This window comes from Podarcis muralis, chromosome 6 (assembly GCF_964188315.1).
Source record: "Podarcis muralis chromosome 6, rPodMur119.hap1.1, whole genome shotgun sequence".
Lineage (NCBI taxonomy): Eukaryota > Metazoa > Chordata > Lepidosauria > Squamata > Lacertidae > Podarcis > Podarcis muralis.
The window spans coordinates 61,019,344-61,033,626 of record NC_135660.1 but is presented as its reverse complement, the minus strand read 5'-3'; the positions used below and the strand labels follow the sequence as shown (position 1 = coordinate 61,033,626).

General features: G+C 42.4%; 1 protein-coding gene across 5 annotated transcripts in view; it reads right to left on the bottom strand.

Moving 5' to 3' along the window:
• The window catches only part of INPP5A (inositol polyphosphate-5-phosphatase A), a 243,600-nt gene that overhangs the window by 99,918 nt on the left and 129,399 nt on the right, over positions 1–14,283 (bottom strand). For all 5 annotated transcript variants that reach the window (XM_028729864.2, XM_077930404.1, XM_028729867.2 and 2 more), the window contains exons 5-8: positions 14,175–14,238; positions 11,742–11,845; positions 3,209–3,261; positions 2,299–2,418 (exon numbers count right to left, since the gene is read on the bottom strand). In XM_028729864.2, the coding sequence (XP_028585697.1) occupies positions 2,299–2,418; positions 3,209–3,261; positions 11,742–11,845; positions 14,175–14,238 (341 nt within the window). The remainder of the gene's footprint in view (positions 1–2,298; positions 2,419–3,208; positions 3,262–11,741; positions 11,846–14,174; positions 14,239–14,283) is intronic.

Sequence of the window (14,283 nt, the reverse complement as noted above, 5' to 3'; positions counted from 1 at the left end):
CAGAACTCCCCTTTTGTGCCGGGCAGCCCATCATTTCACTACGGAGGTCCGGATCTGCGGCTGGCTGCTTTCTCAAAATGAGCAATCTATGTGAATGTAAGCCCCCACAGTGGTAGTGCCACCTAACAAAATGGAGGGTTTTCTTCTTCTTCTTCTTCTTTTCCTGAAAAGGCAGGAGAGCTGGGTCTGGTTTTGGCACTGTCACATTCTAATGATCTACCGCCATGACACCCTTGACCCGCGGTTAACACTGTTTAGCCCTCAATCTTGCTTGCCGAGGCATTTGGGGGGGGGGGTGTCTAAATGTCTCCAAAAGAGCTAAAAGGAAACACACAGTGCAAATTAAAAACAACAACGCAAAAGCGCTTTACAGCTCTCAGGTCCTTTAGACCACAAGAAGAGATGGAGGAATAAACACCAGATGGAAAAAAAAAAAGTATGAATAATTATTTCACCTCGAATAATATTAGCCTGAAGGAAGCCTAGCTAGTCAGGGCAATTAATAATATAACGTACATTATGAGGGGGGGAGGGGGGACAGACAGCCAGTCATGGTCCAGATGTGGGCTACAGGCCAATTTCCGGTGGACCACCTAGTGCTTGCTGGTTGCTAGGATCTTTGCAAAGAATGCTGGACCAGGTGGATGTAAATCTCCTCCCGCAAAGCACTTCTTAAATTCTTAAGGAAGAGTTGCGCTCACAGGATCACTTAACACAGATCTGGCTATGCCTGAACTGGTGTGAGAACCCGAGTATTCTTGCTCTGTTAATTTAGTAAGCACGGTGAAAAGATTGAAGCCAAACCACCCCATATTAGAATTAAAAATGACAACTACACTCATCGAATTTCTAGTTCTGGGATTGAGTGAGGGGAAGAACTGTTTGTAGACTCCTTAACCAGAGAGGTTGGGGCATGCCAACCAAGGCAGTACATCAGTCTTCTACCAGACAACTCGTGTAAGCTATCCAAGCTTCATGCCAAATTCTATTTCTCTCTCTCTCTCTCGTTCTCTCTCTCTCTCTCTCTCTCTCTCTCTCTCTCTCTCTCACACACACACACACACACACACACACACATCCATGTTTGTTCTAGCTAGCAACGTCCTCCACCTTGCAGATGTGAAAAGGCAGGAAGAACTGGTCAGTGCTAAACATTTAGTTTACATTTAATACCAAGCTTTATAGAAGGTTTCTTAGCTTTGGGAGGGGAAAAGCAATCAGGGTTTCTAAGACTATTCTAAAAATTCTTGCATTTTCCTAGGTTGATGATCAGATACAGTATGAACCAATGCGCAAAGCTGAGTTGTAACCAAATATGCACTAACACAGCACTTTGAGTTACGCAAAGGTGACACAATTAGCAGCCGGAGATCAACCACAGATGCCCTAAGTGGCCTTCAGCAAATTAGCAGTCCATTCTCAGTTTCTTACCTATTATTAGTAATGATATTTGCAGACTACCCTTCAACTTGAGTTCTCTGGGCAACAAACATTTGACCATACCAAATAAAACACCAGAAATGAAACGATTAAACCCCTATAAAATGAGAATAATAGTGCATGGCAACAAGAAGCAGAAAAGTGCTTGGTGTATGGAAGACAGATTAAAATATATTGAGAATATTTAAGATATTACAGGATGCTGACAGAAATCCACAACCACCAACTTTAGAGTGTTTCCTACAAATTAATGGGATTTCCAAGGAAACTGTATCAGTAAGTGGGCTGCCGAAGCAGTACAAATGCTCTCTTTATACCTAATTTTCCAGCAACAGAGTAACTCACATGTTCCTCAGTTCATTGGCTTTTGGGGGGAAAGAAAATGAAATATGTATCTGGTAAGTTTGTTAATTCATAGGACTGGGCTGGCACATCTGCCCTGGTAGGGCCAGTAAGCTATTGCTGTGGCTCCGCCCCATCAGATGAGCTGCTCCTGGGACTGGAGGTTCTAGCCAATGGTAGTCCTACTCAGGAATACTATTGCCCTCCTCAGGACTACCTACTCAGTGAGTAGACCCACTGGAATTAAGAAACATGGCTAGCTTAGGTCCACTGCTTTCAATGGGTCTACTCTTCATTAAAACTCAGGAACAACCCTAGATATTTGGCGTTTCCACAGTTTGCAATTAAAAATAAAATAAATACTCTGGTGCTTATTCACTGCTTGTTCTTCTAATCCCCTGGAGGTTGGCCACATTTCAAGACAAAGCCACAGCAACGATAATTACTTCGTATTTGGAACACAATGCAAAATGCAGGGCAATAAAAGAAGCTAAAAAAAGAGTGTTGACAACCTACCTGTCAAGTACATAACTGAGGGCCTTATGCCTTATTCCTGAGTAAACCGACGGGCTTGTTTCCCAAGCAACTAAATTGGAAGCATCGTGGAAAAGATGGATGTTTACCAAGTCAAAGGCACTGTGACAAAAGGAGGAGAAGACTTGCTGAGAATAAAAGTAAGGACATAGGCAAGAGGGAAAGCATTTGATTTTACTGCACTACAATCTTGAGTGACTGCAGATCACGAGCTCTATTTTGAAACACAAGCAATGAAATCAGTTGAAATGAGTCTGCCACTATATGCCTGATCTATATGCAAACCTCTGCCAGCGTTTCCATTTGTATGTGCATTTAAAACTCGTAAATATCGAGGGCAATATCAAATTGTGGCATCTCACTTGTGCAACTGATTTCCAATCGTGGCAATGGGACTTAACCTTCCTCCAGCCTCTTCTGGAGCCCCCACCCCCCACCCCACTGGAGTTGGGGACAAAGGGGAATCTGGTCATATCAACTGGCGTGACAGATCTTGCCCATTATATTACATTCTCACAAATATCAAACACCACCAAGTATTAAACTAGCATCCGAAACAGTGGTCTGAACCTGGTTTCTGAGGGTCAGGTTCTGCTAACTGTAGTTTGCCATTACATCTAAATTTGGATTAAACATTAGTGTTCAATGTGAAATTATAAAGCAGGAAATGAAATGGTAAACCTATAAATGTTCATTCCAATATCTATCACCGCACATTGATTTTATTATACGTTGGAATCTAAAGCATTTATGGCCCATATACAAAATCATGTTTTAAAAATGTGCAACAACTTAGGTGCCTGCCGCTTGGTGGGAAATGAAACTTTCCTGATTCTACTGGAAACTATACAAAATGCATTGCTTTTAAACAAACACCTTCCATTTTACATACCAGTCAGTAATACACCATCTAGTTCGTATGAAGCCTTTTCTGGACCACTTACACTGAAAAGCAAAACAAAATGCAATAGAAACACATTTAAAATACAGAAAACGAAAGGGGGGAAAACAGAGTCAATCTTTCGGTTGGCTAAATAAAAAATTGGTTTATATACTTGTGCTGAGAGTATTGAAAATAATTTAAAAAACAAACAAACTCACATGCTGCAGCGCAACAATGTCAGTGACAGTTTAGGGCATATTTTAACATTACTTTGGAAACTAAAGCTCTTTTCACATGCTGTTCTGTGAAGTGGCAATGTGGGCCGAAAGGGGTTATGGGGCAGTGCTTCCAGCTCCCCCCGTTCTGCCATCCACACGGCGGAGACTAGGGTGTAGTCTTCCCCACCTCAGATTTCTTCTCTGCTGCATGGACTGCAGAGGTGAGGCAGAGAACAGAGCCACACATTGCCAGATGATGGCTGCAGCCCCTTTCTGTCATGTTGCCCCTTCACACAACTATTGCTATAATTGTTTTTGTTGTTATTGTTGCTTATTCAGTTTTTAAACCAGCCCTTCTGAAGGATCCCAGGACCAGATTATTATTATTTTAATATTAAATATCTATACCACCCTTCATCTGAGGATCACAGGGGGCTTTACAATATAATTGTAGTTGTTCTGGCCATGATGGCCATATCAGCCACAGAAAGAAAACTACAACTCCCAACACCCTTGTCCATTGGCCATGCCATGTTGGCTGGAGTCAATGCACGTTGTAGTCTAATGATATCTGGAGGACCATATGTTTATCCTTCTCACATTAATTGGACAGTAACATATTTTGGACTGTGCTCTCAATGTATGAACAACAACAACAACAAAAAGTGCAGCTAAATATTTTTGTGGGCCTAACAGCGTTGTTATTTTCTTAACAGCCATCTAAATTTCTTTCTTGTTAAACAGAAATAAAACACATATTTTAACACCCACCTGGAAATTATAATGGTACTGAACCTTCTAAAAGAAACTGCAATCATCTTTGCATATATCATGACACTGCCACTCACAGTCACATCTTTCCTGAACAGCTGTCAGTCATGGAGAAATGTCATCCCTTGTAAATTTTCCTTAAATATGAAGTAGCAACTATACCGGGAAAATAGAAACGCGCCAGGCCATTCTTTTTCCATAGGGCTCCACAACCCAAGGCAACTATGGTGTGACATTCCATTCATCAAAGCAAGCTATGCTCCATTCCACCAACAAATCAATTTGTGACAAGCCATGGTAGGGTTGGCATAGAAAAAGAATTGTTTTCTATGTCTGTGAAAGGTGATCACAAATTTACTCCACTGGTAGAGAAACAGAATTAGGATGCCAATTGAAGACAGGGTTGGTTAGTTAGTTAGTTAGTTAGTTAGTTAGTTAGTTAGTTTAGAAAAGCCGCTTCCTGCCCAGCTCTATAGGCTCACAGTGGGTTCCAAGCAATGAAATATAGAAGAAGGAGAAGAAGAAGGAGGAGGAGGAGAAGGAGAAGGAGAAGGAGAAGGAGAAGGAGAAGGAGAAGGAGAAGGAGACGACGACTGTGGTTTGGACTCCAAGAAGTGCAAGCTAAATTCTGCTTGCACAATGTGGGTTTCCTGGTTCCTTATTTGAGTAGCTCAAAAGCTACTCTTGAGAGTCAGGAGACCTCCAGAAGATAGTGTGAGACTGAAGGGGGAATCAGTGGAAATTGGAATACCCCACATTGTGTGCTCAGGAGCACCTTAAACTAAGGGCTGGGACTCTCTAGATCTCACCTAATAAAAATATGTTGTCCATATAGCAAAACAACCCAGTTAACACACTTCACAAGCCTGTTGAAGAAGGAAGGCTTCTTCTTGAGTATTAATAGCAGGAAACTGTCCTGAACAAACATTCGTGGCGATATAAGACCTGCTGCATCGTGACGTGACATGGGTGTTGAGGATATGCCTGAAAAGTCTCTCACTGTTATTTGTCATGGCCATTTTATGATCTTTAGCTACAGTCACCTTGTGTGGGACAAAAACAGATCAGCTGACAAACAATTGTGAGAAATCACTCCGGATTTTTTCTTCTTTTTGATGAAGAGCCATTGGTTCAATCTGTCAACTTTCTAATCAGCTTTAAGAATAAAAATAAAAATGCTCCTTTAGTGGCTAGTGAAAATGCCCCAGTGGATTCTGTTAATATACCAAACTGGAGCTGAGCCTGCTTGTGAATGAGCAAATCAACATACAAACCATGCATTGCAACTGGTAGATGTATCAGAGATGGCCATGTTTTGTCAGCACATTCTCTTCAAGGCAAGACTGGGTTATAGAACCTTTCACTCTGACAAAGGTTGTGTTCATCCTTTCCTGGGATATCTCTGAGAAAAAGGACCAGTGTACACTTGCCCCATGGATGTTAGGGGCAATCCTAAGCAAAGGGCTATCCAAGCAAAGTCACAATCAGGAAGTGGGCATTGAAACAGATTTAGTCAGCCAACATGAAGGGTGTGAGAAGTAGAGAGAGACAGAGAAACGTGATGTGTATTTTGAACAAGTTCCTTTTTCATCAAACGCCAGTGAGCTTGGAAAGCACTTTGGCATACTATTCCTGTAGATTTCTTCACTCTTCTCAAAACCTCTATGACTAACAGTTGTTACTTCTTGTAATTTTGCTTTTATAACACTGCTGCTGACAGAATTGAAAAACAAGATAAAAAAACCCCACACAAATACAGGTTTCTGTTTTTGTTGTTGTTCAGCAAAAGCAAATTGCACAATGATTTATTTTCCATCATCTTTTATTCATAGATTGAATCATGTCTACGTAAGATTTGGCTCAGATGCCTTCCTCCATAACGGGACGTGATATTTTGATCAAGAACACGCCATTTTTTATCTATTGCACTTATAAACCACTTTTCTGTGTGTAGGGCCCAAAGTGGTCTACAACAACAATGAAATAATACAATAAAATAACCAATACAATGCTGGTTATGTTGATCTGGGTCCTATATGAAATCTAACTCTGCATGTCTGACTGATAGAAATTAAGGCAGGAACTCAGCAGAATAAATTTCTAATGTGAAATACTGAGAAGCAATTAGTATCTTGCCCTTGACCTAAAACCCCCCTAAAAGTAAACTATTGCCATGAAGTGGTATTTCAAGATATTTGGGGTTCCTTACACATAAAATTATTCCTAGTTTTGCACAAAAAACAGCCAACAAGCAAGTGTTGCTCCTACTCAGAGCAATGCACAGAGGAAAAGGGTAATATTTTTGGCAAGCAATTTTTTTTATTGTAGCCCTGTTGTGGCTATGTAATGGTGAGCTGACCGTTTTATTGCTTTGATGCATCACAGATAACTGGTGAGATCAGCATTTATGTTGTGGACCATTTATGAAACCTGATTGTGACGGGACTGGATCTATTTGGGCATTAGCTTCACATGGGTGTAGCTGTGTAGACCTGGGGAGTCTGCTGTGCCCATTGGCCTCACTCCCAGCATCCATACTTTGGCGGGGGGAGGTCAGAAGAGGAGAGACAGCTCTTCATATGTAGGTTCCATTCACGAACAAGAACCCTAATTGATGGGCGTTAGCGGTCTACAAGAGGAGTGGGAAGACATTAGGCAGTGTATTCCAACACTTCTTATCCAGTTCCCCAATGTTCTGGAAGGAAGGAAGGAGGGAGGGAAGGAAGGAAGGAAGGAAGGAAGGAAGGAAGGAAGGAAGGAAGGAAGGAAGGAAGGAAGGAAGGACAGAAGGAGCTTTCTGTATTACATCAGCACTAAGACACTGGAGGAAGGAAGCTTATAACGGAGAATAGAATTAGCACTACCAAGGCAGTCTGGCTTCACAGAAGCATAAAGCAACCTCTTTCCCATCTCCTAGAAGGGGAAAGATGTTCATAGGTCTCCGTGGCTAAATGAATAGGAAAGAGTGCACATCAGGAGACTCGCTAACATACAAAAAAAGAAAGAAGGAAGGAAGGAAGCACCCGTCCATTAAATAAAAGAAATGATAAGGTGAGTACATAAACCATTGCAGGTCTGCGGGGAGGGGACCAAAAAATACAGAGTGTTTTAATGTGCGGGTTCTCTTATGTACATGTTTTTTTGACACAGAAAAAAATGACTGCCTATAAGAGCAGCAGGAAAGTGCAGCAATAGCCATCCCTCATGAATAATCAGAAAAAAGCAAAAGGGAAGCCATATTTTGGGCATTCTCCTTGATGTGATTAAGAACGGTATGAGGTGGAGAGCACAGCCATGTTGGGGCAAAGACTTCTGGAGGGGAAACTGACCTTCCATGTGTAGCCCGCTGCCGCCAATGATTTACAACCTGGGATGCACAGGGCCCTAAATCACAAGGGTACCTTTGCAGGTAGAGCAAGCTTCACTCATGACCGCCCCCTGGGGGCAGGGTGATGGAGCTGTAAGGGTTCAGTGGTGGTGGGACCAAATGAGCGAGGGCCTGCTCTCCCTCTTGCATAATGGTTAAACATGGGAGGGGTACATGGAGGAGAATGCAGTAGAGCCAATCTATGAAAGAACAGCAATACAGAATGGGGAAAACCTGTGCAACCCTGTCTATTATGGAAGTTGAGAAGTACTAAACAATTCTACATATTAAACACCTTTAATAGCATGCGTTGGTATCAGATGGATCCTTCTGGAAAGAAAGGCCAGCAACATAAATAACCCCGACTTGTTAAAAAGTAAAAAGGGATGTCCAGGAAACATTAACGTGACAAGCATCACCAGGACCAATAAGTAATGCACACAAGCCATGCTAGATAATGAGTAGCACAGCGTCCTAATTCATCTTTTCACCATCATTTTACTGAAAGGAGCCAAATCAATTTACAGCAGTGGCCCAGCAGGGGTTCACTCAACCATACCAGGCAGGAGAGATAAAAGAAAGATGTTTTGAAGTGACAGTGGCAGTAATCCGATTCCTGCTTCTGAAGAAGTGTAACTGGAACAGTAGACACCTTAAGATTAGGCCCACCGGAGGCTGTATTCTGAGCAGTGGGACTGGGGAACAATTCACAGTGTCGCAAATTTATGCTCATTGAGGTATTCTGCACTGTGATGAATTTAGTAGCGCTAACAAGCCCTCCATGGTCATGGCAGTGCATTATCACACGTGCGTCCCATGGGCGGCAAATGTACTGCCTTCTAGATGTTCTAGTCTACAACCGTCATTATTCCCAGACCAATGGTCATGGACAATGCAGGTCACCACATCTGAAAGGCACTATGTTGGTGACCCCTGCTAGACGCAACTCAGTCCCAGCATTACTCCTTTAAAGCAGGAGAGGGTAACTTGCGACTCTTTACATATTGTTAGACTACAGCTGCCACCTGTTCCAGTCTGCATGGCCAAATGTCAGGGACACTGGGAACTGTAGTCCAAAAGTGAAGCGAAAGCTTCCTGGGAGGCCTCGTCTCTCCTTATGCATCACCTTGCTACAACTCCAAGAAGACGGACAGATGGTGTGGATCAGTACAAAGACTGATCAGCTGGCCTCTGCTCCTCCTTGAAGAAGAACGCTCTTCCTCCAAGAAGACCACCACAAAAGCAGGCTTTCCTACTAGTGCATATGAATTCCGCCATTGAGCAGAACTCCACATGTTAAAAATTAAGGTCTTGCTTTCCTAAAGGCAAGGTGCTTCATACTGGTGAATGGAAAGTATATTTCAGTTCCTAATTAGAAAACCATTCTTCTTTCAAGACTCAAAAGACCCTAACACTGCAAATTATGATGACCACTGCATCAATTTCACATCACTTTGTGTTCACACCAGTCTTCTAATGTATCATTTATGTTCTTTTTGTCATTGTGGGGTGGTGGTCAGCCCTTCCACCACCCCTCAGCTGAGTTAAGCCAGAAGTTGTGGGGTGACTGAAGAAGACAGTAGTGGCAAAGAATGCTAAAAATGGCAGAGATGTTTATCCTTGCATTTCTAGACTCCCTAGCAGCAGTAGATAGAAGCTCTAAAACAGGCTTAGAAACATCTGTTGCTTTAAGAAATCCTGGCAAATCTGTAGTTTTAAATCTGTTCCAAGATTCACATTGCAAGCAAAAGTTTGAGAAGGGGTGTATGTCTGGTACTGAACCATTAGAAGCCAAGCCTTTTGGGGGGTGGGGGCTTGAGCTTAGCTGATCATGGGATCAAACAGGGGAAGAACTCTCAAATTTGCCATTTCAACCCACTGAGATACTCACGTAGTGATCCATCTCAGAAAACAGGACGCCTGTATCTAGAGAAGCACCAAACGTCAAAACTGTTCAGGATTATCTGTGTTCTTCAGCGATGTGTTATCTGGATTTTAGAATATAGCAACTCCACACCCCAAGAAATGAGTTTGGCATCTTTCACCTTACACAATATTAAGTCTCTCCCTAGTTTTCCTGTTAATAAGATTCCTTTAGCCAGCCGACGGATTGTGAATACAGGCAGTTTCATCTACTAAAAGACAACATAAATCATCATTGAGAAAGGAGAGACTGTGGTAAGGTTATCACCATACAGCCTTCTCCATGAAAGGTTTGCATTAAAGCATTAGTGAAATTAATTCATCTTTCACAAGAGCTTTGAGCAGTATCGGTGATCTATGATAACAACCAATTTCTCACTATGGAGGGGGGGAAATTACTCAGCCCTGATAGACTACACAAATCTGCTTTTTAAAAATGACCTAACATTATCTGGAGTGTTGCTCCCAAAGGCATCGTTTGAGATTCATGCACAGCCAAGAGAAGCCATAAATCAGCAGAGAAAGTTTTGTTACTTTTATATGCAGTGGGCTGTAATTATTTTGAATTGCATTATGCCTCAATCATTGTAATTACTTTTAGATCATCCTTAAGCGGCAGTAATAAAAAGAAAAGAAATCAGTCTTAAACCAAGGGCAAACTACCCCACCCGCAAAAAAAAAGGAACATAAATGTTACATTAGAAGCCTGGGGGTAAACACACAGCAATGTAAAGTCGATGCAAATTTTCTCTGAAAAATTCAGCATGCAAAGTAGCCACCCTTGCCTTGGGGCTTCACACACAAATGTGCCCAAGGGGTGGGTCCAGTTGCAAAGAGTATACGAGGAAGTCAGTTGTGGGACTGCTGGGGGAGAGAGGGATGGAGGGGTGATGGTGGGGGGTGAGTAGGCTTCCTGAAATGCTACCCATCAGGAAAAATGGAGGGGCTGAATTGGTTATGCAGGTTGCTGGAGGAGCGTGGTAGACCGAAAGGGCTGGTTGGTCCACACAGGAGCCAGGCTATTATCCCACTGAGGCGGTACAGTGGTGCCTCGGGTTAAGAACTTAATTCGTTCTGGAGGTCTGTTCTTAATCTGAAGCACCACTTTAGCTAATGGGGCCTCCCACTGCCACCGTGCCACCAGAGCACGATTTCTGTTTTCATCCTGAAGCAAAGTTCTTAACCCTGAGGTACTATTTCTGGGTTAGTGGAGTCTGTATCCTGAAGCGTTTGTAACCTGAAGCGTATGTAACCTGAGGTACCACTGTACTCAGCTTTGCCTGAGTGTGGGGGCTCTTCCCCATCTTTCCTAATATGGATTGCAACCTGGATTCAAACTATGGACCTCCAGCATGAGCTGTTTTATCCAGCTGACCCCCCCCCCCATGAGCCTTTGTGTCTGGTATGTGACTGGATGTTGGGGGCTGCCCATTGATGTTCTGACTTTGATCTACTGCTGTGGCTGGGCTACTCTGAAAGAGTTTCCAGGGTGGATTCAAGTCTTTTGCCATGATTGGGGTTTTCCCCCCTGGAAATGCAAATGATGAATCAATATGATGCAGGGCCAACTAGGCTCGGTAGATTGTCACCTTGTTCCACCACCAATATTTGTGACCTTGTTCCCTTAGCCCTATACAAATTTTCATTCCTGGTCGGCATGTTCTACAAGAACATTACCTGTCACTTCAACTTAACTTCTCTGTGCCTCTTCATTCTTTATACTCCTGTGCTTCTCCATCTCTTTGTCACCTGGGCTGGTTCTAAAAAGACTACACCTGAATGACTCTTGCCCATTGGTGAATCAGCTGGCTATTCTTTCTTGACCTCATGCTTGACCTTACTTAATTATGTCAGTCTCCTCACTACAGCAGACATAGTAAGTTTATCTAAAAGAATATGGGTCAATTGTCTACCAGTGGACGTGTTGGTGACCATGCAAGAATATTTTGCTTCCGAGTGAAACCACGGGCAGAATTACAAGTCCATAATTCAAGAATGGCTCCAACCAGGTCACTAGCACAAACAAGATCATAACCAAGCGCTTCATTCTTGCCTATAAAACTTTCTGACAGTAAGAGCTGTTCGGCAGTAGAACAGACTCCCACAAGAGGCGGTGGACACTCTCTCCTTGGAGATTTTTAAGCAGAAGTTGGATGGCCACCTGTAATGGGTACTTTAGCTGAGATTCCTGGATTGCAGGGGGTTGGAATAGATGACCCTTGGGGTCCCTTCCAGCGCTAAGATTCTATGATTCTATACTTACCTCAGGGAAATAGTCCTGTGGGAACTTTTCTTTTTCCAGCATAGGTGTACTTTCTAATGTATCTGAGTAGATTTCCTTCCCCGTAACTTTTTTGTACTTCTTAGCTAGGAAGAAACAAGGAGCATTTAGAATACCTCTACCTCTTTCCAGTACGTTTCCCAGCACAATTCAAAGTATTGGTGCTGACCTTTAAAGCCCTAAATGGCCTCAGCCCAGTATACCTGAAGGTGCGTCTCCACCCCCATCGTTCTACCTGGACACTGAGGTCCAGCGCCGAGGGCCTTCTGGCGGGTCCCTCACTGCGAGAAGCCAAGTTACAGGGAACCAGGCAGAGGGCCTTCTTGGTAGTGGCGCCCGCCCTGTGGAACGCCCTCCCACCAGATGTCAAAGAGAACAACAACTACCAGACTTTTAGAAGACATCTGAAGGCAGCCCTGTTTAGGGAAGCTTTTAATGTTTAACAGATTATTGTATTTTAACATTCTGTTGGAAGCCGCCCAGGGTGGCTGGGGAAACCCAGCCAGATGGGCCGGGTATAAATAATAAATTATTATTATTGTTACTACCTCTGCAAAGAGGTTTTAACACACACAACAGAAGAAAAAACGCAGACATAAATACTAGATTTTGTTGCTGCTGACAATTAATACCAAGTGAAGGTCTCAGAAGTTTTTGCTCAACTGATGTACAGCTGACACTCATGTTGTAAGAACTGTCCATGGTGAGGAAATTCATGTTCTCCATTTCATACTGATGTAGAGGGGTATATAGCTAAACTACTCATTCTCTCATACCATGATCTGAAAGATGCCATGCATTTATGCCTGCAGTGTGCTACAACTTGTTCGTTGCTAGCTCCGAGATTTCAAAAAAATGAAAACCAACTGTTTTGAGGGGAGTAAAAAGAAAATTCCGAGATAACAGTGCTTTTGCATCTGGGAATGCCAGATAGCAGAGGTCATTATACGCTACATGTTACATTGTAAGCTATATGAAAATCTAAGGGCAAAAAATTTAAAGAAATTCTTCCAGTTGATTGTCACTCATAGGATCACGGGGAAAAAATTAAACATCTGTTGTCTAGCATGGCTAAGACTGCTAAGTTCAACACAGCTAAAAGCTTCCCAGCACAGGAAAAACCATGAGACAAGCCTTCTGAGAGATGTGCCATACAGTGCACGTATGTTTTATGAGTTTTACTATGCTGTGTTTTTAAATCTTTGCTTGCTTGCTAAAATTTGTTTGACTGATTCGTTTTTTGGCTATAAACCGTATACGTTTGACCAATAACATTTTGATGACGCTAATGACAGAGGTAGTTTTAGGGTAGCGTGATCGGTGCCGTGCTGCAGGGGCCACAAAAGCAATGTTTTAGAATGGAGCGCAGTAGGCAGCAGGGGCAGAATTTTAGTGCTGCACACAGGGCACCGCCAAAATTTGAAAGACCAAAGACGAGCGCTGAGGATGATGCTGGGATGGTGTTTGTCACTGGTCGCCCTCTATAGAGCACCTTGAGATCCATGGAGGAAAGGTAAGACATAAATGTAATTAAATAATAAATAAATTGCAGTAAGGTGAAGGTTGAATTTGGTGATTGAAGCAATCAGGTACAAAATCCAGACTTAGCATTAAAATGTAAGTGCATGTATCGGGCAGCTTCACAATTGACTTGATTAAGAGTGACCCGTATTATTGTTCAGCACCCATTAAACTGTTACAGGTGGAGAAACTGAGCAGACAGGCAAGTTAATCTCTCATTAACAAGTTCTCATATCAATGCTGCAATTTACATTGCCCCTTTTTTCAGGGATAAAAATATGCTACTATGAATCCTTTGCGTTATGTCTCGGGTTTTACTTTCACATCAAAAGGATGATGAGGATTTATGACCACTAAACCTTGAAACGCAACACTCACAGAACGGCTGTTTCCAATCCTTCACTGAAGACAGGCCTCTGCCTTCCCTACCCTCAATTACAAGAAAGCGGGCAATCTATCTTGGGTTACAACAAGAATAATGAAATTGAGACAATTGAGACAATTAGTTCACTTACAATTTCAATGATGTTTCAAATAAATGTGGTGCAAAAACGTAGAATGAATGTGACCTGTCTCAATAAGCTAAATGAAGCTTTTGATATATATATTTTAATATATATTAAAGTGAGAGAGCAGGCAACTTTCAAAATGTTGGGAATCACAGGAATACATTGGTGAGAGGACCAGGATTGGCCACAGCTTCTTGTCAAGTGTGCATTGAGAGGTAAACTTGGGCTTGCCCCGTGTAAAGTGTGAAAATAGTCCTGGAAAAGTAATGTAGGCTGCTCCTTCTAATATGAGCAGAACAGAACACTGCAATTCTGAACATTTCTATTCAGAGGTAAGCCTCACAGACTTAATTCCAGATAAGTGAATATTGTAGCTTCCACTTACCTTTAAAGTCAAATTGATAAATGTTTTTCAAGGATTCATGTAGAAAGTAAAAGCTTCCCAGTGCCTGTAAGAAAAGAGAAACCAAGTCAGCAAAACATAAAGAAACCAC